General features: G+C 59.2%; 1 protein-coding gene across 3 annotated transcripts in view; it reads right to left on the minus strand.

The window, feature by feature from the left end:
• ADGRD1 (adhesion G protein-coupled receptor D1) overlaps positions 1–26,371 on the minus strand; it is a 125,121-nt gene that overhangs the window by 38,125 nt on the left and 60,625 nt on the right. For all 3 annotated transcript variants that reach the window (XM_078435954.2, XM_078435952.2, XM_078435953.2), the window contains 2 exons: positions 6,208–6,281; positions 1,598–1,721 (listed from right to left, as the gene is read on the minus strand). In XM_078435954.2, coding sequence (XP_078292080.1) covers positions 1,598–1,721; positions 6,208–6,281 — 198 coding nt within the window. The remainder of the gene's footprint in view (positions 1–1,597; positions 1,722–6,207; positions 6,282–26,371) is intronic.

Genomic DNA, 26,371 nt, shown 5'->3' on the forward strand with positions numbered 1-26,371 from the left:
TTCTTCTCCCCACACCCCCCCCCGGCCCCTCCTGACCACACGATCAAAAGGCCTCCCCACCCCCACACGCGTCATCCACGTCACTTCCTTACCTGTCTTTCTCACTAGCACACAAACCCCTCAAGAGCGAACTCGCACCGTTTCTCTAGTTTACAGCCAAACCCCCAGGGCAGGTGCACGTGCAGCGGTCACGGACGAGGAGCCAGTCTTTAGGTGGCGACCCGGGGTTGCGAGGAGTCACGCCAGGCCAAAGGAGACTTCCACAGTCCTGCGCGCATCAGGTTCCCACCAGTGCCCCGTGGACCGGATGTGCCGGTCGTGGCACTGGGCGCAGCGGGCCCCGATAGCGGAGTGGGCCCTCCAGGCCCCAGTTCACTCCCCAGGCACGGCACAGGGGCCTGGGGGCTCCGGGCACCTGCCCCGATGAGCAGGCGGGGGGGGGGGGGGGGGTGGTGGGGGCCGTGTGCCGAGCGGGACGGTGCACGGCTGTGCGGGAGGAGGGAGCCTCTGCTCGGCCCAGCATCACCGAACCCGCTGACACTTCAAGAGGAGCCAGAAAGTCAAAGCTGTAAGTCAGAGTTTTCAATTTCCAAAACACAGTCTGGGATGAAACAGAACGTGTCGTCTGTACAGGTGCCTGGTTTTCCAAGGGCCTTAGGACCGATCCCTGTCTCCTCCCCATCCTCCTGCCCGCACACAGAAATTCAGTCTCCTTTGGGGTCTAGAAGCCAATGAAGTCATTCACACACAGGAGTCAGGGACTGATAACAGTTCAAAGGAGCCTATCCTGAGGCAGCTGCATTTTTAAAGAGCACTTTTTTTGTCTTCTAAACGTTGCTCGCCTTAAACCAATAAAATGAACGTCTAGCTCCTAGGGCCGACTGTGCGGTCTGGCAGGAGATAAAGATTAAATATTCTGAAGCAGAGAAACCCAACCAGGAGGGCCTTCCTCCACCCTTGACCTGAGTCTCCAGGGAAGGTCATGGCTCCAGTGAGAGAGGAGGACAGCAGAAGGTTCTGGATGTCCCCTTCCCCACCACAGCACCTGCTAACCCTGGAGCTGGAAGTCAGGTCTGGAAACAGTCCAGAGCTCCGCCCGCAGCCCCCCTCTTATCCCAGGGCAGAAACGCTCAGAGGACACAGTGCATATGTGCACCTGTGTGTCACCACCTCACGCCTTCTCTGGACACTCGTGTGCCCTGGTTACAGCCGAGGACGTCCCCATGCTGCGCTGGACACACCCCGACTCTCCCACAGCACAGGCTTCTCAGCCCGGTGACCGAAGGCAGAGAATGCTGGCACACCTGTCCTCCCACCTGCACACAGGTCTTCCAGAAGGACCTGGGGTCTGCACAGGTGCTGCCTTAGGGAGCTTGCAGCAAAGCTTTGTTTGCTTTTGTTCTGTTTGCCAGAGAAGTAGAGCTTCCCAAATGTCCCTAATCACAGGGTCTCCCTGACGAGTGGAGGCTGCCGTCCACCCCGCTGCGGCGGAAACCCCCCGCCCGAGACTCTGGCAGGTGACTCGCCCCAGCCGCCCGCGGCCTGGGGTAGGAAGGGCACTTGCTCGGGTCCGGGCACCCGGGCGCCTGGCTCTCACCTCCAGCGGGACCACCTGCATCAGGATGGCGAAGTTGGTGAGGTGAGTGCAGCGGCAGACGGAGTAGCTGAGGTTCCCTCCGGCGAGCACGCAGCCCTGGTTGGACCAGACCCCTTCTCCGGAGCTGGGGACACAGGAGAGAGAGGGGCAGCCGGCTGAGGGAGTGGACGTGCCGGTGCCGGCCGGGCGGCACAGGAACGAGGGACAGGAGAGCAGGGAACCTCCCGGCCGACACACTCCCGAGGCCCCTGGCCCACGGCCCAGAGAAACAAGATGTGCTCGTCCTGGACCCGGCAGTCCCACCTCCAGAGAAATCCGAGGGGACACACGTGAGCCCAGAGGACACACCCAGGGGTCCCCGCCGAGTGACGCCACAGAACATTAAAGCAGCCCCGTGGCCGCCATGGGGCGCTGGGTGAGCAAAGCGTGTGGCTGTCACAGAGGTGACAAAATGCAGCACGTCGGTCAGGGATGTGTATGAACGTGGGTGAAACACGAGCCCTAACGCATCGTGTGCACGAGGTGCAGTCGGGGCACGCGGTGCGTGAAGCAGAAGAGATCGTGTGTTCTCCGTGAACGTGGGCCTAACTTACACGTGAATTACTGAGAACATCCCAGACTGGTGACCTCCCAAGAGAGGATGAGGCATAGCAGCCAAAGGGATGTCGGTTTTTTCACAACATTTTACTTTTTTAGAGATCAACGTATTGACCTGGGACTCGTAACCCTTCTTAAAGTGACCGCAAGCAAACCGCGATTATTCCTTCTTATGGTGACGATATCAGTGATGACGATTCTCTTCGGTACGTCTCTTTGTGCTTTTTAACTCTCAAGATGATGTTTCCATGGTCCCTCCCAAAATGACAACTTTGACTCATGGGCAAAGATAGATCTTTGCTTCAGCCAAAGGCGGGGTCCTCGGGGAAACCTTTCCTAAGATGGACAAAGTAGCAGGTGGGAGTTTCTCTTTGTTTTACGTTCAGTTTTAGTGGCACTGTCAGCCGTGGACGGAGCAGATGACAAACGAGGCCACCCCGGAGGGGCCCACGTCCCTTAGGGAAGCACGCCCTGGCGGCACTTTCACTGCCACCCCACATGAACGTAGTCCGGGTGAGGCTCTGCCACAGAAGCCGAGGGTGGGGCAGGAGAAGGTCACAGGGCACCTCCGGGTGGGGACAGAGGCTTCAGAGGCACTTTCTGGGATGCACGGTCCACTCTCCACACGGAGGTGGGGCACCCAGCAGAGGCCAGAGAGCACCGTCAGTCAGAGGCCCCGAGGCCCTGCCTCATAGCCTGATGCTCCCGGGACCTCGAGGACAGCCAGCCAGGCCGGCAGCCGGGCTCCACGTGGCTCCTCTGTCCCTCTGCGAAGCACACAGATGCCACGCTCCCGTGAGGGGCTGGCCTGGAACCGGCACACGCTGGGCCACATGAGCAGGGTCACGGGGATGGACAGTGCGCCTCTCTGTACACAGAACGGCACTGGGATCTCAAAACCACGGGAGTCACATCCTCCCGGATGGAGCCGCAGAGGCGTGAGGACGCCCGCATCGGCCAGGGCAGCCGAGCCCCACGCAGCACCTCCCACCTCGAGCGACACGCACTTCCCGGGGACACCCACAGGAAGGCGGGCTCCCCAGCCACGCACGAAGGACCTGCCTCGGGCGCCGGGCCCAGCGACACCAAGAACCTGCACGACCCCGTGACCTGGGACGCCTGGGTCTACGCGCAAAACGCCCACTCGCTGGCACGCGTGGCTGAAACGTGGGACAAATGTACCAAGGTCCCACACGGCAGTTAAGAGCGACGTGGGCAGACCACAGCCCAAACTGTGGTGGTACGGGACATGGAACACGGATCGGAACGAGACCGCGGATTTCCTCTGAGCGTACGTTTAACTCATACACCGGTCACGGAGAAAACGCACTCCTGAGTCTCGGCAGCGCGGCTGCCACGAGGGAGCAGGAGGGGTCAGGAAGGTCAGAAGGTCCCCAGGGAAGCCTGCTTGGAATAACGTGCTGATACCATGCCTGACGTCTAGAAAGAAGTGACCGGCATTCTCAGTGCAGGGTGAACATCTTTCGTAGGTAAAATGGAACAAACGCATCCGGAGACGAACAGGAAGTGGCAGCAGACCTGCGCTACGTGAGGAGTTCGAGGGCCACGACGCCAGACAGAAACTTCCATCCGCGCACAGAGTCAGAATAGCGTGAAAACAGACAGGTGTGAAGGAAAACACGTAATTGTCGTGTTCTTATTTCCAGTGGCTCCAGAAGGTCACTCATCTGACGTGTCTGCAGTGGAGAGTGTGTGACAAGAACAGCACCCGTCGGGAACAGATGCTCGTAAAGGAAACAAGGGGCATCTGCCAACACTGACCACATGCTGGGTCATGAAGCAAGTTCTACAAATTTAAAAGGACTGAAGTTAAAAAAAAAAGAATGTTTTCAGATCATAAAAAAAAAAAAATCAATTAGAAATCAACAGCAGAAAGATCTCTGGAAAATCCCCGAGCAGCTGGACCAAACAACACACTTCAAAGCAACACGTGGCTTGAAGAAGAAGTCACGAGAAAGGTTAGAAAACACGTTTCGCCGAATGGGAAAGAGCAACGTGCCAACACCGTGGACACAGCCAACTCCGCGTCCACAGGAAAATTCACAGCATGAAGCATTTGCGTCAGGGAAGAGTCGAGGCCTCAACCAATGACCGAAGCCCACACTCTCGGAAGTTAGACAGTAAAGGGCAAACGAATCCCACGGCAAGAGGGTGAGAAGAGACTACGTCAACAAAATCGAGAATAAAAATGCAAGAGGGGAAGACACTCCAAACCAACGGCGGTGCCTTTGAGAATGATCTGTAGGACCGATAACCTCTCGTGTGAGCGGCCGAGAAGGCGCGGGGCGCTGCAGATGGCAGGCGCCAGCTGAGGAAGTGGCGAGGGGACGAGGACACAGACCGTCTGACGTGCACTCAGGCTGCGAGGGGACACCGCGAACTACTCCGTGCACGCACTTTAAACGTGGCCCGGACACGTTCTTCAAAAAAGTAACTGCCAGAACACAGAGGACACGTGGCCCGAATGGTTCTGTGCCAACCAGAGACGCGTGACGCGTGCTTCAAAGCCTGCCAACAACAAAAACTAAGGCTCAGACGGCCCCGTGGTGAATTCGATCAAATGCTGCAGAAGAAACAAGACCAGTTCGACCTACACTGTCCGGAACGAACGCTTTACAATGGTACGGTCACCCTGCTACCAAACCCAAAGGCTTGACGAGAAAAGGAGACTACGGACCAATTTCCTCCACGAACACGGACACAGAAGTCCTCGACACGGCTAGCAGATGACATTCGACGACCTGTGAACGAACAAGGCACCCGGGCAAGCGGGCTTCCTCCCCGGGACGCAAAGCAGGCCAGCGTGCAGCTTCATTCACGCTGCCCAGAAGCGGCCCGCGGACAGGAGGGAGCCAGGGAGGGGCCGCCCGGCAGGAAATGACCACAGGGGGCCGTTCACACACACGACGACGCGGGTGTCCTCATGCTAACGGGAGGAAGCCGGACTCCACGGGCTACGCACACAGCGGTTCCGTCCCCGCGGCGTTCTCGTGGACGCAGAACCGTGTTGGTGGAAGACAAATCGGCGGCTGCAGGAGCTGGAGTCCGGGGAGGAGTGACAAGCGGGCACACGGATGGGGCAGGGGCCGGGCCCGTTCTGCATCCTGACCCCCACGGTCACTCGTCTGTGAAAACTCAAGAGCCCTGTGACAGAGGTGTGGCCGTTTCTGCACGTGCGCTTCTGGCTAACAAAGAACACGTGGGGACGCGGACGGCGGACGCCCACACCACGCCGGCGGTGTGGGGATCGAGGGCAGAGCGGGAGGGGACAGGCATTCTTCGACATCGTCCGTGACGGCGGATCCCGGGACACCCACGCAGGCGCAGAGAAGGGCGCCCCTGGCCTGCGCTCCAGCTCACCGAGCTCCAGCAGGGCTGAGGTGCGACAGCGCACCCCAGTGTGGGCCGTGAAGGCCTGGGAGGCCTGCACGCCAGCCGGGGAAGAGCTGCTTGCCCAGCGCCCCCCGCCCAGCCTCCCCCCCCCCCACACCGGCCAGTGCGGCACAGCCGAGGGCGACGGACCCTTCTCAGGCCGCAGTGGCGCCCTGGCTGCACTGGTTGCCCGGGCTTTCAGGGGCGGAGTCCTGCTAAGTCCCACGTGGCCCCCGAGAACACCTGCACCAGTGCCTCCTTCTTGTCTTGCCCTGCGTCCCGAGGCGTTTCCAGCATTTACGGACAACGCTACCGTGTTGCCTCCAGAAGGGTGACCCGAACCGTAACCTGGACGCGGTGCGCCCACCTGCACCTGCTCCCCTCCCCCGCGGTCTCCCCCCCCCCCCCGCTCTCCTCTTCCACTCTCCCCCCATCCTCACACCCCTCCCCTCCCCCTCCCCTCCCCTGTGCTCCCCCCACCCCTGCTCTCCCAACACCACGTTCCTCCCCCCTGCCCTCCCGGTGCTCCCCTTCCCTGCTCTCTCCTACACCCTCCCCCTCCCTCCCCGCTCCCCCCGCCCCCCCCTCCAGTCCTTGCCGTGGCCCCAAGCAGGCAGTACCTGAAGTCCAGGAAGGCACAATACAGGAAGACCTGGTTGCTGCTGTTGGTGGCCTCACTGCGCTGCCGGCGGGACTGAAACGAAAAGATAGATATCTTCATGAGGCCGCTGGACAAGCCAGGCTCCTAGCACTGAGCTGAGCACTGCGCCCCAGCCCATGGGAGACCTTGGGTTGGTGCCACCAGAGGCCACCCACCCTCCAGCTCAACCCCGTCGTGGTCACAGAGGCCATGGCATCGACCACCTCACACCCCCTCCTCTCCTTCGCCCACACCAGCCCAGGAGCCAGGGCCCCGCCCCAGGGCCTTTGTACTTGCCGCGTCCTCCCTTGAGAGTGCTCTTCCCCCCGGACGATACATGGTCTCCCGCAGGTCTGTGCCACCTGGTCACCCCAGAGGGACCTTCCTGCCCAGTCGAAACGGTACCAACCCCTGCGCTGTCCACCCCTTCCTCAGCATCGACCACCACGCAGCAGATTACATATTCACTCATTTGTTTGTGTGCTGTCTTCCCCACCAGGAAGTCTGTCCTGTGCCCTGCTGGCCAGCTGGCTCTTACCACGGGCTGGTTGAATGAAGACAGAGGAATGAGCAGACCAGATCAACCTGGGGCTCTCGTTCTCCCCCAAGAGAGAAAATTCCAGCCCTGGACCTTTCCTGGATGCCAGCTGGGGCACTTGGCCGCAGCGGCTCTGCCCAAGACGGATCGCGGAGGGTCCGCCCAGAACCGCCACCCGGAAGCTCCAGAAGCGGGAGCGCGGCAGGAAGCCAGGGCCGCCCCGGACTCGCGGTGTCTCACAGAGTCCCAGTCAGTACCTCTCACGTGGTCGCCCGCCACTCACCCCATCGTCTCATCCACCAGCGCTGCTCACGAGACCCCTCCTGGTCGAGGGGCCGTGGGAGCCAGCGTGGGCCAGCGTGGGGACCAGCGTGGGAGCCAGAGCGGGAGCCAACCTGCTGCAGGAGAGGTGAGCGACAGGGCGGCTCCCTCGCCATCCCGGCTCCAGACGGGACCTAAGTTCCTCTTTCCTGGCGCCAAGATGTGCCTGCAGCAGCCCTGACGGGTGCCCTCTGGACCCACCGCAAAAACCAGAGGGTCATCTGTCATCGGCTGCATGCCAGAACCATGGCTGATGGTCCCCGAGTGCACAACACAGTTACGTGTGCCATTTATTACCGGTATCTTGGCAAAACGGAATCTTCACCCCTTTTGTTTCCCTCTAGTACCAGCATTATCTTGATGCCTTGTTGTCTGTGCCTGGAAATTCCGTAGACCCCTCCTGCCCGGGACCGTGGCCGGTCCCCCAACTGCTCACACGTTCACCGCCTAGAGACGCCCCCACCACCCTCCCTTTCCCAGTTCACCTTTTACACGGCATTCAACACCACCGGAAACGTGCCTGTGCGTCACCTGTGTTCCTCCACGACAGTGAGGCCCCCCAGGGCAGGGATGCCTGCTGCCCCCCGGGGTCGGCACTGCCACACGGGCAGGAGTGCCCGAGGGGGTGTCCAGCCACAGCCCGGTCCACTGCGCTGGGCTGCATCAGAAACCAACAGGCCATCCTCTCTCCGAGCACCTGCCGCGTCAGGGCACAGGGGCTGGTACCAGGGAAATGAGTTGAGCTGACCAAACCCTAAGAGAAAGCGGAGGGGCCAAGCCACGCAACGGCAGAGCCAAGGGAGTCCAGGGAAGAGCTAAAAAGGCCAAACCTCCACTTACTCTGTTTCCACATTCCACCCAAGACCCCTGACCTCGCGCCACCTGGGCCACCTGCTGGTGCCCCTTCCCACCCCCGCCCCCCCCCGAGAGGACGCTCTTCAAAGGCATCACCCAGGAGCCTGGCGTGGCCCATCCCAGGCCCCCCTGGCACTCGGAAACAGGGGGTGGGGTTTTCACAAGACCTTGGGGTGACGCCCGTTAATTTGAGAGCCCCTTGTCCCCCCCCCACCCCCACCTCAGTGTCCCAGCCACTGTGAACATCGTGTTCAGACGCGCAAAGTCTCATCCTGCAGCCGCTTGGGGACACAGAAGGTTGTGAGCAGGGGAACTGTGACACACAAACCCACGAAGTGCAAAGTCCAATCAGGACCAGGTGGCGGCCCCCACCTAGAATCACTGGGGTGCCCTTAGCCCCGGGCAGCCCTGGGCCCGCCCTCCAGGAGCACCAGGCGTCACTGTTCACGGGCAGGTGCGTGTGTGTGTTCTCGTGTGCCGCAAAGGCGGGTGGGCGCCAGCGAGGGCTGCAGGCAGCCCGCGGCCAGGCGCACGCGTCGGGGGGCGCTGAGGCCCGAGGGAGACGCGATGCCCTCCCCCACCGCCTGCAGCGTGCAGCCGGCTCGCTCTCACTTCTGGCCAAAGGGGCCTCTCCCAGTCCCGACGCTCTGACTCCAGATCCGAATTCGAGGGGATTTAAAAATCAGCCCGACCGCGGCAAGCCCAGCGCGCGTGTGGTCAGAAGAGCGGAGGCGCAGACGGTGCTCCCCGGGGCCTGGGGTCCGGGAAACTCCCGCCCTGGCATCCGAGGCTCCTCCCCGCGCCATCCTGCGCCAAGAACAGCAGACCGCCTCCTCATGTCTGGAGTCTGCAACCGCTGGAACGGAGGCCCTCAGCACGTCTCCAAGAACGGAGGCCTAGAATGTTCCCAGGAGCGTGATTGGTGAACACATGGGGAGCAGCGCTGCCAGAGACAGGAAGGTGAGTCATCTGTGTCAAGGCCCCATTTCCTGGAGAAACGTGGGAGGCGCCGACGCCCCGCAGCCTCGCGAGCGACGGGACCGGGAAACGGGGTGTGCTCACCGGGGCGAGGGGCAGCACCCTCATCTGCACGCCTCCTGTGCCCTGACGCCGAGGCGCTGCGGTCTGCAGAGAGCGGGCCTTCCAGCAGGAAGCTGGCCCTGCTTCAAGCCACCTGACGTCCCCAAACTCACGTAGGTGTCACATGGGCCCTAGGAGCGACTCCTGCGGGGCCTGAGACTTTCTCGGAAAACTCAACCATTTGGGGAGAAGAAAACGGGATTAATCGAGTATCCACTGCCTACCGACCACAATCACGGTGCAGAAGGGTGTCTGCTTCCAGAAGACGCATCTCAGGCGCAGACAAATCTACGAGATAACAACCCATGAACGTCCCCTGCTTGGAAATCTGTTTGCTTCGCATCCAAGTATATAGTTTTCCTACAAAGCAGGGGGAGAGACAAATGCCTGTCGCTGCTCCCAGCAAATACACAGAAGGCACCACCGTCCTTAATTCTGACCCTCAGGAAAGCCCCAGAAGGAGTCAAATGCCACACTCCCAGCTCAGGGAGCAGTGCACAGGGACCTCGGTGGATGGTGGGGAGCAGTCCTCTCAGCCGGCCACCCTCGTCCCCAACCCAGCTCGTCTCCCGACAAGCCAGGCTGTCGGTGTCCCATCTTTGACAAAAGATGGCTGGGGTGTCCCATCTTTGACAAAAGCAAGAAAAACAAAGTTAATTTTGGAGGGGAGAGGTGATGAAGAAACCCCTTAATCAGCCTCAAAATCCTGGTGTTGGCTGATGTTCCTTGTCTTTGAGAATTGTAGGCAGGGGAGCAGGGTGGACGCAGCCCCTCCTGGCAGACACCCACACGGACCCCGGCACCGGTAGCAGGGCCCCATGGAGGAGACGACTGAGGAAACACCTCCAGAAACAGGCCAGAGGACAAGAGGTCGGGGTGGAGAGGCCTGCGACCCAGAGGAGCAGGGGCTCACCGTCCGTGGACAGGGCTGTCCCTCCTGGCTCCGGGGAGAGGTAGGTGGTGGGGGGCACTGAGGACGTGCCTGCGTGCTGCGCTCACATGCACACAACGTCCCCTTCTCCCCAGGTGCGTGTGGACCACAGGCACCCTAGTTCAAGGTGACAATCAGGTCATCCGAGGTCACCCCAAGGCCCTGACACAGGCACCCGCCCTCCTCCCCTGCCCAAATGCTGCCCAAACCTCCCTGTCCCGCGACCCTTCCAGGCCCCTTTGAGTCGGAGGTGGCGAACTCGGGTCTGTCCTGTGGAAGGACCCATCCCAACCGCACGACGCAGACGCCCGTGTGGTGCTGGCGTGAGCTCGTTTTACCTGCAGGTGACAGCCCAGCGTCCCCACCTGCCTCTTCTGTCCACCTGCAGCTGAGTGCGGCTGGGAGGTCAGCACCACGGCCACTGGGGAATAGGGTCAGAGATGCCCACCGAGCCCTGGGGACCAGGGGCCACAGGCACGTGGGGCTCGCACAACCCCGGAACACAAGTTTCTCGGTCTTTCCACTGCCCCCTGGGACTCTGGGACCCTCCAGGGGGGTCTGAATTCTCAAGCGCGATCCTCCGTGGCTTCCCACACCCTGTCCCGTTGACCCCCCGACTCCAGAGGAACGGCCTGAGGACCCGGGACCGTGGGGTTCCAGCTCACGGTCCGCCCGTCAGCCGGCTCGGCAGCGGAGGGAAACAGGCACAGGAACTGCTGGGATGTTCGGGGCCAAAACAGAGGAAAAATCCGGGAAGTCACACGGGGTCTGCAATTAGAACAGGCCCCTCAAAACAGCCCGACGTGTTTTCAAGTCACCCCCGCTCCCAGGTGACACCTAGTCCTGAGGTTCTCAGCGGAAAAGGCGCCGACACGGCCAGCCGGCGGAGCAAACCAGAGGGGCCGAGAGGCGGCAGGAGCAAGGAGGGAGGGCGGCTGTGAGTCCATTTTTGTCGGCAGTGGGCTTTGGGGGCGTTTCCGGAAGCCTCCACCCGTTTCACATGCATGAGCTGCAAAGATGCTTGTCTTTGTAAAGGAAGATCTCGTGTTGAGCCACAAGTTTAGGGCCGTTGGACCCAGACGCCACGTGTGCTTGCTGCTGTTTCACGAGTCTGAAGCTGCCACGCACACTTGCTTCCGGTCTGCCTCAAACAGAATCGAGGCACCTTCCCGGCCCGGGCTTCAGGGTTCAACTTGCCCCCGCCCTCTGGCTAACCACAGACACAGAGACGTCAGGGGTCCCAGAACGCTCAGGAAGGGCGGCCCCCAGGCCCCCCCTGGCTCCAGCCCTCACGGCCCTCTCCCTTCTAGTCCAAGAGAGGAGGGTGGAAAACACACTGGGATTCATCTGAATTAAGACAAATTCACACAAGTCGCAAAAATCTCTTTTCTGTGCGGGATCGTCAGTTTTCCTCAATTTTCTTGCATCATTTCCTCCCATTAGAAAATAGGCTCCTTATTAACATCAGGTGCCATTTACTCCCGTGGCAGCGCTTCTAAAAATACGTTCTGCACGTGCTCAGGAGCATGAAATAAATAACATGACTGCCCAAACACACGGGGTTAATTGTAGAAAGAAAATGAGTTATAAAAACATGTCCTGGGGCGCCTGGGTGGCTCAGTGGGTTAAATGTCTGACTTCGGCTCAGGTCATGATCTCACAGTTCATGAGTTCAAGCCCCACGTCGGGCTCTGTGCTGACCGCTCGGAGCCTGACGCCTGCTTCGGGTTCTGTGTCTCCCTCTCTGTCTGTCCCTCCCCCACTCATGCTCAGTCTTTCTCTCTCTCAAAAATAAACAAACACTAAAAAAACTGAATATAAAAAAATCTGTAAATTGGACTTCCTAAAAATTAACAACCTCAGCTCTGTGAAATAGCCCTTGAAGAGGACAGCAACACAAGCTAGCAGGAAACGTTCACGAACCACACGTGTGACGCAGGCGTGCGGTCTAGAACATATAAAGAACTCTCACAACTCAGCTACACAAACTTCGCAGGATCCAGTTAGAAAACGAACGCGGGGCACAAGGAGACGTTGCACTGACGAGCACGTACGGGCAGCAGGCCCCAGAGGAGACGTCAGCAACGCTACCGCCAGGCAATGAAGACCCACCAGGAGGGCAACAGAGAGAGAAGGTGGTGACCCTGTCAGATGCTGACGAGGGCACGGACGCTGAGCTGCTCACACCTAGCGGCTGGGAGCGTGAAAGGGGACAGCCGCTCTGGACATCGTCCAGAAGTGTTGAAAAATATGAAGAATGCTTCCCCTGTGACCCCACAAAACGCCTGGGCATTTATCCCACAGAAATACAAGCCGTTTCCTCAGAAAAGCCTGTGCACGATTGTTTACAGTGGCCTTCTTCTGAGAGCCAGCACCTGGGAACAACCAGAACATTCTGTACCGGGTGAGCGCCGGGCGCACTGGGGCCCGCCACGCCGCGCGACCAGCTGCCTCGAGAAGGCGCGAGCCCGAAGCAGCAGTGACCAGGACAGGCCTCCCGTTCGGCTGAGAGAGAGAAGCCACCAAGCTCAAAAGGTGCCCCACGGTGCAATTCTCACTATTCCTCTCTCAGAAGGACGGGATTATAAAGATGAAGGACAGACCCCCGGCTGCCAGGAGTTGGGGCGGGGGTAAAACAGGTGGGCATCTTGGTGACCGCGGGGGTTCCGGGAGCCCACACCTGACTTAAAACAACCGTCTACACCCACAGCACGTGCCGACGTCCACCCCGGCTCTGCAGCTGCACAATCAGTTCCGTCGTCCGTAACCACGGCGGAGACCAGGCGCGGGCTCCACTGACCTCCTTCTTCTACCTCTGCAATCTGCAACTTCCTGTGAATCTGTCCTCATCACGAAATAAAAGGTTTTAAAAGGGTTCCACCGCATCACTTCGCCAGCCGGAGGAAACACAGGCTTGCGGGAGGTGAAGGTACCGACCCACTAAGCAGGGCTTTCTGTATTTAGGCCCCGTGTTGATGAGCCGCATTCTGCACAGGAACGTGGGTTTCCTCGGTCGGCCAGCGAAGGGGACCGCGGATCACCGAGTGTTGTTCCCATCATCGTGGACAATGCTACTCTCGTTGGGGATCACCTTCCCCTGCCTCCCCAGCACCTCGAGTCTCCACTATCTGTCACCAACTGAGAGTCCCACACAGACAATCCAGCACACCCAGATACACAACAGACCCAGGACCCCGCTCCTTCGTGGGGCTTCCTCCCGCCTCCTGGGGCCCCGGTGGCTCGGTGAACACCCACGTTTGCATCCCGAGGGGTACGCTGTGTTCTCACTGTGAAGCACAGTGTCTCCTGTGTGGTCTGGGCCAAAACAAGGGAAGCGATTATCCATCATCCGGGAAGGGTCCGGCCACAGCCCCCCGCCCCCGGTGTCAGATTCCACCCTCCACCCACATCAAAGCGGTCAGCTTTTGCTTCTAGACCTCTTTCTGTGTTATTTTTCTTCCCAGACGCCTCTTGCTCATGGAATATTTGGGTTATAAGTTATTTCTCCCTAGACACCTGGTTTGAATTTTTCAAAAATGTTCTGCAAACTTAATTTTACTGTCATCCGTGCTGTGATGGAAGAAAAGAAAGACTCAGAACTTAAAACACGGCTTCAGGGGCGCCTGGGTGGCTCAGTCGGTTGAGCAGCCGACTTCGGCTCAGGTCACGATCTCGCGGTCCCGTGAGTTCGAGCCCCGCGTCGGGCTCTGTGCTGACAGCTCGGAGCCTGGAGCCTGTTTCGGATTCTGTGTCTCCCTCTCTCTCTGCTCCTCCCCTGGTCATGCTCTGTCTCTCTCTCTCTCTCTCTCTCTCTCAAAAATAAATAAACATTCAAAAAAATTAAAAAAAAAAAAAAAGAAAAAAACACGGCTTCAGTAATGATCTGCTGGTCGCTCCCATATGGATCTCCGCCTTTCCCTCCTGGCCCTGAATTGTGCGGCCAGCAGACCCAGGACTCCCATGTGGCTGGCCCAAGTTTCGTGAACACGTTCTTTGTAAGTGTAGAAGGACCGTGGTCCCTAAATTCATCATCCTCACTGGTTCTTGTTTCCAATGGCACATGTCTGGTTTTTTTCCTACAGCAAGAAAATCTTCCTGGATCATAAACTATAGTTTGCCCTCTAACGTATGTCTGAAAATAAGGGCTGACAATCAAAACAGTAAATGCCATTTCTGTGTCTATCAGCTGTCCTCAACTGGGGGGAAAATGTATTGTTTTCATAACACAAGCTATGAAGCAGAAATCTCAATATAAACCTTTAGCTGCGGGATTTGCAGATAATCAGGAAACTGCAATTATAGGTATGCCCCGAGGGGCCACACCAAGGAGAGTAATATTTTTATTCCTGTGTAGATAATGGTGTGGACTGGAGAGGTTATATAATTCTGATCTATTTTACAGCCTGGTTCTGTGGCTGCTAATAATAACAAATCGTGTTTTCGATCTTGAACTCATCCATAAACCACATTAAAAGTGATGCTATTTTCCCTGAAAGGTGAGCAATTTAACTTAGAGAAGAAGGTAAGAATGTCGAACTCACAATGTGCATTCTAGAACCGTGGAGACCAGAGACTCTAGATTTTCCGTTTGCCGCTCTATTTTACAAGTTCATAAGTAAAACAGCTTAATCCAAATTTTCCTGGACATTCAACACACATGAAAAAAACTCCTTTTCTAACAGAGGAATTACAGTCTTTCCCTTAAATTATCTTCCCACTCATTAAAAGACAATTTTCCACAAAGGTGAAATCATGACTCTCAGAGAGATCAAAATGAACACGTATTAAAGATATTGTCTAACTCGCTGATGAAGGAGGCATGAACTGTGTTACTACCACCTCCAAGGAAGAGTCAAAGAATCATGCACATAGGAGGCCACCAGGAATGTCGGAACAAATTTGCTTAATGGATACAAAACTGTCAAAACTGACGGATGTCCACAGGGAAATAATCATCCGGCTGACCGTCCATCCTGGAAGACAAGGTTTCAGTGGCCAAACTGACCTGAACACGAACAGTGACGCAAGCAGGTAGAAGGAAGCAGAAGGTCTCCTGACCGAGGCAGACAGGGAATGGTTGGTTTGTCCAAAAGCCAAAGGTCCGGGGGTATGAACGCGGCAGTAACTTCTGAAATGAAAGCCTGTCATTCTCGGGGCACCGAAAGCATGTCAGAGCCTTTCCAAACCACTGTGCCTGCTTCTAGGGAAAAGCTCTTATTTAAAGACACGCTTTCCCGCTGGGGCAGAGCACACTGGCAGAATTAAGCAGCCTCGAACAAGGAAGGGTGTCGCGACAAAATGAATAAAACCTTTATAACACTCAGAGGCATAAATACCAAGAAGAGGAAGAGGAAGAGGCAGCCGTGGCCCAGGGCAGTGAAGGGCGGAGGGGCGCACGGCCCGTGACACCCCGCCCCACCCTGGGGCAGGGGCAACCCGGTGAGAGGTCCTCCGAGGAGGCAGTGACACCACGGCCCAGAGAGAGGCCTGGAAAACCAGCGCAGAGGCCCGGGGCCCAGCTCCGAGGGACCAGCCCGCCCAGCTGCATGTGGACCTGGGGACCGCTGGCCCTGAGCGCGGCACAGCGGGGCCGGGAGAGCCCCCGTGCGTCAGGAGCCGTGAACAAGGGCCACGCTCCATCCTGTGGGCACAGCTGGGCCACTGGCAGGTCCGGCCGCTGAGGCTCACGTTGCGGCTGGTGGGGCCCCTGGCGGCTTCAGAGTCCCTGTGGCCCCTGCCCTGCTCGCGGTGGCCAGCACCGCCGTGTTCTCCAATGCAGCCCACAGAGCCACCGAGGAAGCGCGTGTCCTAGCGCTCTGTCGCTCCGGCAGCTAGGGACCGCTCGCGCTTGGCTCAGTGTGACCTTGGCTCCTGGCACTCTCCCCTTCTTTCCGCAGACGCCCCTCACCATGAGGTCCTAGCTAGTCAGTGTTTTTCTCCCCCGACCACGCCTTGATAAGAGAAGCCCGATCCCGCCAGGGGAGGGAACCAGGCTGGGCGACACGGCCGCCTCCTCACCATCCTCACCCAAAGCCCTGGCAGCCACCCCCTGACTCCGGGGGGAGGCAGTGCTGGTGACGGTGGTGGCCAAGGGCAATGATTCTGCCCTCAGGACACAGCGCTCCAGCTCCCACCGGATGGCGTGCCGGCTGCAGAAGAGCTTGCCTTGGGGCCGATTTCGAGACACGAGCAGACACAGAGAGAGGAATGTGGCGTGACCCATGGCTGCTCCGTGGCCCCTGACCTCTCGGGGCAGGTGGCAGGAGCTCGGGCAACTTGGCCCAGAACTGGACCCTGCCCTGGACCAGACCCTGCCCAGGAATGTACCCTCAGGCTGCTATGGCCTCGCTGGCCTCCTCCATCTGACCTCTGAGTCAGTGGCCGCGGCATGGACTCGATGCCATCAGACCCGGAGAGCAAGCTCCTGGCCTGGGGCTCTGGTGACACTGTGGGCAAAGCCTTTCCGGCTGATGGTGTGGGCAGCAACCCCTCAGCTCTGCTCCTGAGGGCCCTTCTCTCCTGACAGCGTGTCCTTCCTGATCTGATCAAGGGGTCTGCCGTATAGACAGACCCAGATGAGTCTGGAGGCCTCTGCTCAGAGCTCCTGGGGCCACAAAAGCTGTGATTTCTGTCGCTGGAGGAGGAAATATCCACACAAACCGCGTATGTTAAGGAGGGGAAGACAGAAGAGGTGGGACCACCCTCTGGCTGGGGCTTGAGCCCCTCCCGACTGGGCTTCAATCCAGAGTCCAGCCCCGGACACGAGAGCACCCTCTCTGCCTTTGAATGGGCACCTGCGGGTCAGGAAAGGCTGAAGAGATGTCTGCCACTGTCAGAAATATCGAACACTCCAGAAAATTACGTCATGACTGGAATTCCTAATCGTTTACGGAGAGGACTCTCGATGGAAATTTACCACGTAAACACAAACACCCCAGTTCTGTTTCAAATAAACAGAAAACGCAAGGCAGCACGCGGTGGTACAGCCGGTTGCCAGTATCCACCATCAGAGGAACACGGAGTTCTTGTTTCCTGGGGTGGATCCGTGTAACCCTCCACCTCAGGCAGGTGTGAGGGCCCAGGAGGACGGGCCGCCTCCGTCCCTCCCGCTGAACCCCGAGGGTGAACGTGGAAACGGGCGCGGTTCGCGACTCTGGAAATTTGGGCCGGAAGCCGCCAGTCACGGTTCAGCGTGAGCAGCGCCAGGACACCTGGCCACCCGACGAAAGCACTCCCCAGCCACACAGGCCGCCAGCGTGTCCCGCCTGACCGCCACGTTGGCGGCGCTGTTGATTCTCACTCAGGGACGGGACGCAGCTGTGTCGTGGGCCACCGGCGGGCAGATGACGCCCAGCTGGGACACGCGGAGTCCCCGGCCTCCTGCACAAACGCCTGGAACCGCGTCATGTAACACACGCTCCAAACGCTTGCAGAAGAAGCCTTTTTGCCCGGTTTCATAAGGACCAGACCACAGAGACAAGTCCGAAGATGACTTCCTGACCACCCAGGGTGACAGCTGCAAGCCCCAAGCAACCACCCCGCTTCTCCAGGCTTCAGGGGGTCAGTTCCGAAAGGCTCCCGCTGTCCCTCCCACTGCCCCACTACCCCCTCCGGTCCGGTGGTTTCTCTGTCTCGCCACCAGCCCCCAGGAGACACAAGGCCAGTCCCACCCAGTGAAACGTGTCCCCCAGAGCAGGCACCAGGCTCGCCCTCTCCTTCCCTACAGACCACACGGGTGCCCCCGTATTTCAGCCCCCACGCAGCACACATGTAGTGGCTCACAAGGATGTCGTGTGGCTCAGCTAGTCCCAGGGGCGGCATTCTCCAGGAAACAGCTCCTCTGAGCACCTCCGGTGCAGGAGGCCACTTCGGGTGGTACTCAGGCCACATTCTGCCTGCACGCTGGAAGATGCCGGGGCGACCGCCCCACGCCCAGAATCTCTGCCCACAGCTACTTAGAAAAGTGGGCGTGCAGGTTGAAAAGAAGTTCATCGCTGTCACGCAGAGGAAGCGTGTGGGGTACGGACGAGGGGGGAACCAGATGGGCGAGGCCCAGGGCAGTCGGGGCCGTGCCTGGTGGCACCGCGCCCGCAAGCCTCTCCCTGCTGAGTGCCAGCTGCCACGCCCGGCACCTGCCCCACACCGTCAGCCGCCGGCCCTCACGTGGGCCTGCCAGTAGCAGGGTGGCCCGCTGCACACAGGAGGAGGCCGACACCAGAGACTCCAAGGGCCCAGCCCGGGGCCACACAGCTAACACAAGGTGGAGGGGGATGGTTCGAGATGGCGTCTGCTTCTCTGTGCTCCCGCTCTTTGTTTCCTCCTGCGTCCACCCCGGGGCCCCCTCCCTCTGCTTCGCTGCTTTCCTGCGCGTGGGAAAGCCGTGGCCTGGCCTGACCTCAGCGAGGAACTGGGGTCTGACAAGGCAGCCGGCATCCCCCGCGTCTCTGAGCGCCAGGAAGTGCTCAGGAGGAGAAGCCTGGCCCTCTGGCGGCCTGGGGAGCACAGACAGCAGGCCTTGCCGCCCCGCGCCGGCGGGACGGGCCCAGGGCGCACTCCCGGCCCCGAGTGCGGGTTTGTCCCACAGTGCACAGGAGGGCCACGCCAACATCTAAAAAAGATCCCGTCCTGCCCAGAAATGAGGAATGGTTTCTCAGAGAACAAAAGCCTTTTATGTGAACTATAAAAAGTTACTGGATCAACAACCTATTATCATCGTGGAATAAATTGCCGATCTGAGCGTCAGCTGGGACGGCGCCCGGTTCAGCCCTCCACCCTGCAAATCCAAGGAGCGCAGGTCACAGAAACTCCCTCTCGGGCCATGCGCCAAGGGCCCCCACCCGGTCCCAGCTCCTCCCGGAGGCTGAGGGTGCAAACCAGGAAGGGCGGGCACACCCCTCGGCACATCTGGGCCCCAGCACAGCTGCAGCCGCTGAGCACGCAGGAAGGCGCACTGCGGCTCCCCGCCGAGCCCCGGGGACGGTCCGGGTTCCCATGCTCGAGACGCCAGCGCGGCCAGCCCGCTGCAGGCTGGGCTGAAAGGCAACGCTCTCCCCGGGAAGGGGAACTCAGAGATGACCCAGGGCCCCAACCACACACCGTCCACACCCCATTCATGCTCCAGAAAGGCTGCAGGCCTGGATGTCTCCTGCCCCTGCTGCCCCCCTTCAGCCTAGCCCTATGTGCCCAGGTGGGAGCAGGACCTAGGTCCGTGACAGGTAGACACCTGTTCTCCGTTGTCCAGAGTGAAAGGGTCTGCCCGGTGGGACGTCAGTGGATACACCTCGTAGAGGCCCCAGGAGCCTTCTCCAGGGGAGCTGACGGAGGCCCTGCGGCCCCAACCCCGATGAGTGCCACAAAGTGACAAGTACAGAGCCATCCTGGGCTTGGAGGAGGGGGCCAGGTTCTGGAAGAAGCTCGGTCCCTGGGGCCCCACCCTGGAAGCCTTGGGGGGGTTGTCACGTCCCAAGGAAAGCAGCCGCTGCCGAGACCACTGTTCCCTGTTGATAGGGACACTGGTTTACACGACATCAAACCTGCCCCCACTGATCCCTGGCCTTCCACAAAGCACCAAGGGAGCCATTTATGGCCTCATACCGTGCCCCAGGGTGTGCAGACCAGATGGGAAGGCCCCTCCTGCTGTCACCGACTGACTTCTGTCCGGAGGGGCTGCAGCTACAGACCAACGCCCGGCCCTGACCTGGCAGGACGAAGCTGTTTGCGATCGCGGGGTCCTGAACAGCTCCCTCTGGGCACCTCCCAAGGCCTGAGCCTGAACCTCATCCCCCCAGGGCCCAGCACCCCTGATCTTCTGTGCTCCGTGAAGGCCCTGCTCCCCAGCGATGCAAGGGCATTCCCGAGAAACGGTCGCACCACTGACACGTGTCACCCCCAGGGGAGGCCAGCTGGGATGATGGCCCCTTCCAGGTGGCCCAGGGCACAGTCACCTCTCCTCTTCAACCATCCTGCCTTCCGGCAGGACCGGCACTACCAGAAACTCGGGTTTCTGGAGAGAAACCAGAAAGTCGGATGTTCAGGTCAAAGTCTCCTGACTGAATATTGGCAACTGCTTCCAAACCATCTGAAACACACTCCAGGTCATCTTCGGGCTGGACGTAGCACAAAGGGCCACCGCTTTGCAAGCTCAGCCCCAGAGGGAACAAGACATCGCAGCTTCACGGTGCTGTTCCCTGTGCTCGGTCCCTCCCGCTGCCCCTGGGGCTGGGACGCTCACCGCCATCACGAGCCCGTATCACAGACAAGTCTCAGAGGGCGGGCGCCTCACCCCAGATCACAGAGTCTGTCCAGGGCTACCCCTGGGGCTCTTCCAGAGCTGCCCGCCTCCAAAACCCTGCTGCTTCGCACACTGTTTCCCATGGGCCAGCTGCCCACCCCGGGCACTGCAAAATGTTGGGTCCACACAACTGAGACAAACGCGAGCATCTTCTATTTAATGGTGACGCATTTGTTCTCACGTATACTTGAAAACTCAGGGTCTAAGGACATGAGTGCTTACACTTGACTCTTATCAAGGAGTGGTATCAGTTCAGGAGGAGGAGGAGCAAGGAGGAGAGGGAGAGAAAAGGGGAGCCGGTGGTGACACTGCCCTCCTCCTTACTGGCTGTCCCATCAGCCACCACCTGCGGATCCCTCTCAGATGAGTCCCCCTACTCTGGGAAGCCAGCGGAGCCACAACAGAGCCTCCCCTGGAGGCAGAGTCACATCACGGGTGTCAAACTTGGGTTCCCACAGGCCCAGAAGGCGACCTGAACACCCCAGGGCCTCAGAGCCCAGTGGATGGCAGCTCAGATGTGAAGTCCGGAGCCCTTCTCAGATCCCCTGTCATCCCAGGGGGAAAACAGAGAGAAGTCCTAGTTTTTAGGTGGAATCTCCCAATTTTAAAACGTTTGCAACGAATTCGTGATTCGGAAGCAGGCAAACCTCTTTGGGCCCCAGGGGAAAGGCAGCCTTCTCCAAACGAATGTTCTCCCCCGGGCCCAGCTGCCCCCATTGGATGGGTGGGCCGGCTTGTGCGTCCCTGCTCTCAGTAGGAGCACACTCGGCCGGCACAAAGCAGGAGCCCACCAGGGCTGGACGTCCTGAGCCACCCCTGCGCTGGAACGTCTGCTGGGGACGAGGACGATGGTTTCCCTGTTTGGGATTCTCTCTCCCCCGACATGGTGAGTGCGGCCTCCAGACAGCTTTCATCACAGTCCTTCCCGCTGACGACTAGCTGAGACGTGGCCTGTTTTCATGGAGACGCTCGGCTCAGGCCAAGCTGGACCTTCTCCCCACTTCCCCGCCCTGGAGAGACAAGCGGATGCCGTTTGCACTGTGGGTCCCGTGGGACGGGGTTGGGGGGATGGTGAGAGGTGGGAACACAGAGGTGCTGGGGGGTGGGGGGGGTGAGGGGTGGGACCACGGAGGCGCTGGGGGGAGGGGGTGAGAGGTGGGACCACAGAGGCGCTGGGGGGTGGGGGGGTGAGAGGGGGGACCACAGAGGCGCTGGGGGTGGGGGGGGGGGTGAGAGGTGGGACCACGGAGGTGCTGGGGGTGGGGGGATGAGAGGTGGGACCACAGAGGCGCTGGGGGGTGGGGGGGGTGAGAGGGGGGACCACAGAGGCGCTGGGGGTGGGGGCGGGGGTGAGAGGTGGGACCACGGAGGTGCTGGGTGTGGGGGCGGGGCTGAGAGGTGGGACCACGGAGGTGCTGGGTGTGGGGGCGGGGGTGAGAGGTGGGACCACGGAGGTGCTGGGGGTGGGGGCGGGGCTGAGAGGTGGGACCACGGAGGTGCTGGGTGTGGGGGTGGGGGTGAGAGGTGGGACCACGGAGGTGCTGGGGGTGGGGGCGGGGGTGAGAGGTGGGACCACGGAGGTGCTGGGTGTGGGGGTGGGGGTGAGAGGTGGGACCACGGAGGTGCTGGGGGTGGGGGGGTGAGAGGTAGGACCATGGATGCGGTGGGGGGTGATAACTGAGCAGAACAGGTGTGTGATGTAGCTATTTATGTGCAAGTTGTGGGGTGGGGCATCTCAAGGACAAGTCAAAACAGCGCTGCTCACAGTCTCCACCGACCCCTGAACACCCGCCAGGGCCCCGGGCTCAGACCCTGGAAGAAAACAGGCCGGGCCCAATGGGAACGACAGTCCCGAGCTGTCGCTGGCCCTGCCGTCAGAGACCTGGACACAGCGACGCTGTGGCACGAGGCAGCGGGGCCAGAGGATGAGCTGGAAAGGAGCGAAGGCAGCACGAACCTTAGCCATTTTCTCGAAGGGAACGCCGTGACCCAGGCCAGCCCAGCTGCCCGAGGCACAGCGCACCAACCACACACAGCGCTGCAGGCAGGGACGAGGCCCTGCCCTGCGCTCATCCCCGGATGCGGACGGAGCAGCGCGGGGACCGAGCGCGTCTCCTGCGTCCCCGTGCCACCTGCGGTGCCTCATGGGAGGACGGCAGCGGTTAGGACACCATACAAGACGCCAGGGGCCCGGGGGCTGCGCCGGTCCCTGAACCACACGATCACCGGCTTCACTTGAGGCAACAGACCCCCTGCGTTCAGCCAACTCCAGCTTGTCTAAGGGACGGGTTCTGTTCCTTCGCAGCCTCACGGCGACACGCCGCAGGTGTCGCGTGACAAACTGTCCAGCAGCCACCCGCAGCCACACCAGCCAGGGGAGATGCCTTGCCATCCCACAGAAGCAAGCAGGCTACTTGTTCCTTGTGATGTAGAAGGACACCTTGCGCCCAAGCCCCGATGCGCAGCTGGACAGCGTCCACATCAGCGTGGCCTCAGCGGCCGAGGGACGACGAGCAGCAAGCATCTGTCTGTCTCCACGTCCGGTCAAATCAGCCAGAGCGAGGAGGGCTGGAGGCAGCGGCTCCCAGGAGGGACGGTGCCGCCCCGCGGTGGTGGCTGTGCACGCCGAGGCGTCCGAGCATCTTCTCCAGGGATCTGGACGCCGCGGAGCTGGAAGGGGCTTCCTGCTGACGTGCAGCATCCGAATCCCCCAGAGATACCCAGCACCCGAGGATGCTCTTTACACGGCAGGAGGGACTCTGCAGATGGACTTAAGCTAAAGATCTCGAGATGGGAAGGTTATCCTGGAGGCTCCAGCGGGGCCCCTTCAACAGGGAGGCAGGAGGGTCCCGTCAGAGAGGCAGGCATGTCTACGGAAGTCGGGTCAGGAAGAGACGTTTAGCAGTGCCTCTAGAAGCAGCGAAAGGCAAGAAACAGATCGTCCTCTGGAGCCTCCAGAAGGAGCGCAGACCCGCTGACACTGGGTTATTAGCCCCATGAGACCGAGCTCGGGAGTCTGACCTCCCGACTGCAGGACAGTAAGGCCGTGTCGTTTCAAACCCTTGCCTGGTGGTAATCTGTTGCAGCAGCAATAGGAAACCAGCACACCCCTCTTCTGGAGAAGCAGTGGACACCTGACGAAAGACACGTTTTGACTGGCACATGGCCAAAACAGTCAAAATAGCAAACGAGGCTAGTAAATGATGTCACAGGCAGACAGGACTTGGAAGTCGGTAAGGACACAAATGGTATAAAAAATAAAACCGCAGGGCGCCTGGGGGGCTCAGTCGGTTGAGCGTCCGACTTCGGCTCAGGTCACGATCTCACGGTCCGTGGGTTCGGGCTCCGCGTCGGGCTCTGTGCTGACGGCTCGGAGCCCGGAGCCCGCTTCGGATTCCGTGTCTCCCTCTCTCTCTGCCCCTCCCCTGCTCACGCTCTGTCTCTCTCTCTTAAAACATAAACGTTAAAGAATTTAAAAAAAAGAAAACTGCAAATAAGAACGACACCAGCACGATGCGACGTCGTGCTCGCTGGAGTTTGCAACCATGCGGGGAGATCGGTGCTGGCAAGCCCCTCTGTAAATGTAAAAATGGGTATCTCACCCAAAACGGCCAAGGCAGCCCAGAAGAACAAAGCCAGGGCCCCATGTAGGTCTTAGAGCCTTAAGACGGTTAGGCCAGTGGGTAGTGGCGGCAGGAACAGAGTCCAGGGACAGGGCCACACAGACACAGTCACTTGATTCACAACAAGGTGACGCTGCCTCGGAGGGGATGCTGACCCTCCCGGAGAATGGAGACCCTGACTATGCTTCGCAGCACACACAGGGACAATCAGAGAAGGCCTAGGAGGGAAAACACAAGAGTTCCTTCACGACGCTGGGTGGGGCAAGGTTCGGGGAGAGGGCACACAGACCACGCGGTATGAAGAGAAGCTTGGCACATCACGCTGCGTTAGAGGTTAGAGCCGCAGCTCATCAGGAGATACCCCAAGAATAAGAAGGCAAGACCCAGGTGAAAAAGGTATTTGCCATTTACGTAGCCAACAAATGAGTCCCACCCAACATGTATAAAGAAGTCCTAAAAAAATCAGTAAGAGAAAAAAAGCAGACCGCCCACAGGGAAATGGGCAAAAGACTTGAATAGGACAGACAAACAAGGATATCAGAATGTTCAATAAACATGCAAAAAAGCGACAAACTTCACTAGTCATCAGGAAAAAGCAAAAATAGAAATGAGCCACCGTGAGCCACCAGGACAGCTAAGGTGGGAACAACAGACACCTCGAATGCTGGCAGCTGGGACTGTCACATGCTGATGGTGGTGGGTAAATCAGCATCCACTCTGGGAACCAGCTTGGCATTACCAACCCAGGCTGAATACATGCATGCCCTAGGACCTGGCAGTTCCGTTCCCGGGTTGGCACCCAAACTGTGGGTTGTGGGTGTGCGCGGTTCCCACACGGCATGCCTGTGCCCAAGCAGCACTGTCATCCCACCCACATCTGACCAACGGAGCCACCTGGGAGGGGTCCTTGATGGGGTGTGGGTGATCTCACAGGTGTGTTCACTTTGTGAAGAGTTGCCATGCTGTGCACTCATGCGTGTGCATTCCCATAAGCTTGCTGTACTTCCCTGACACACAACATCTCAAAATTGTGAGGATTGAGAAGCTGGGTCTGGAGAGTGTGAACTCCAGCTCCAACATGTGGTTCTAGGACTCCACTGGCCCCTGCGCTGAGGAAATGCAGATCTGCCTTAAACGTCCACGATGAAGTATAAAGTGGAAGAACAACGTGCAGACATTAACGGAGCAACCCTACGACGCTCACCTGAAGCGGTAACTGAGCAGGAACACGGAAGGCCCATTAGCGTGTTGTCCACGATAATGAAAACACGAAACAAACAACGTGTAGCCACAGAACGATGACAAAGAGACACATGGTAACGCAGCCACGAAAATGACTTACGCTGTTTCGTTATCGGCATGGAAACGTGCATGGCAAATGAAAACAGGGAGAGCGTACCCCACTTACAAGAAACTATGTGTACAGCCCATAAGTTTAGCTGCAGAAGCTCCTGAGGGGAGAGCATCAAAATGTGAACATCGGTTATCGCGGCTGGTGGGATTTCAACCATGCTGGACTACATATGCATGCGGGTGCCCGTGTGCCCATGCGTGTCCACATGTGTGCACGTATGTGTGCATGCATGTGGCTGTGTCCATGTATGTATGTGCCCATGTGTCCACGTGCGTGCATGTGTGTGCACGTGTTCACATGTGTGTGCGCATGTGCCCGTGTGCACAGATATGCGTGTGTGCACATACATGTGTGCCTGTGTGCACGTGTGTGCTCCTGTGTGTACCTTGCACACGTGTGTGTGCCTGTGCGCACGTGTGTGCATGTGTGTGCTCCTGTGTGTGCCTTGCACACGTGTGTGCATGCATGTGTGCACGTGTATGTACGTGTGCCTGCTTGCGTGTACATGTATGTGTGTGTGCACGCTCATGTGTATGTGTGCCATGCATGCACATGTGTGTGCCTGCATGAACATACGTGCATGTGTGCGCCTATGTGTATGTGCCTGTGTGTGTGTGTGTGCATGGGTGTGCCTGTGTGCGTGCCTGTGTGTTTGTGCTCATGTACATGTGCGCAGGTGTGTGTGTACATTCATACATGTGTGCGTGCTGTGCTTTCAAACAGCCATATGTGGGCACCGTGGTTTTCACTATAGTCTGCAAGGTAGGAATATTCTAGGTCCCTAGTGCACCAAAAAGTGACCATAAGAAGACAAGGAAGCGCCTTTCTCACTCACAACGAATCCGAGAGAAGTCACGGCTGCACACTACAACCCACCGGGAGGGTTCACGCCTCAGACCGGAATCAAGCCCACTTACCTGCGCTTCTCTTACATCTGGTTCTGATGGTCATAGTTTGAGAAGCACAGAGAAGTGACTCTTCCACAGCCTAAACCAGGAGAGCCAAACCATGCACAGAGTGCTACACACGTTCATACGGCAGGCAGTGACGCAGCAGAGAGCAGGACTGGGGCGCTCCGGGCATCGGAAGGGTAGAGGCCGGGGACGCCGCCCAGCACCCCGAATGCACAGGACGGCCCGCAACAACGGCGC

Source organism: Panthera onca, chromosome D3 (genome assembly GCF_046562875.1).
Source record: "Panthera onca isolate mPanOnc1 chromosome D3, mPanOnc1 haplotype 2, whole genome shotgun sequence".
In the NCBI taxonomy this organism is placed as follows: domain Eukaryota; kingdom Metazoa; phylum Chordata; class Mammalia; order Carnivora; family Felidae; genus Panthera; species Panthera onca.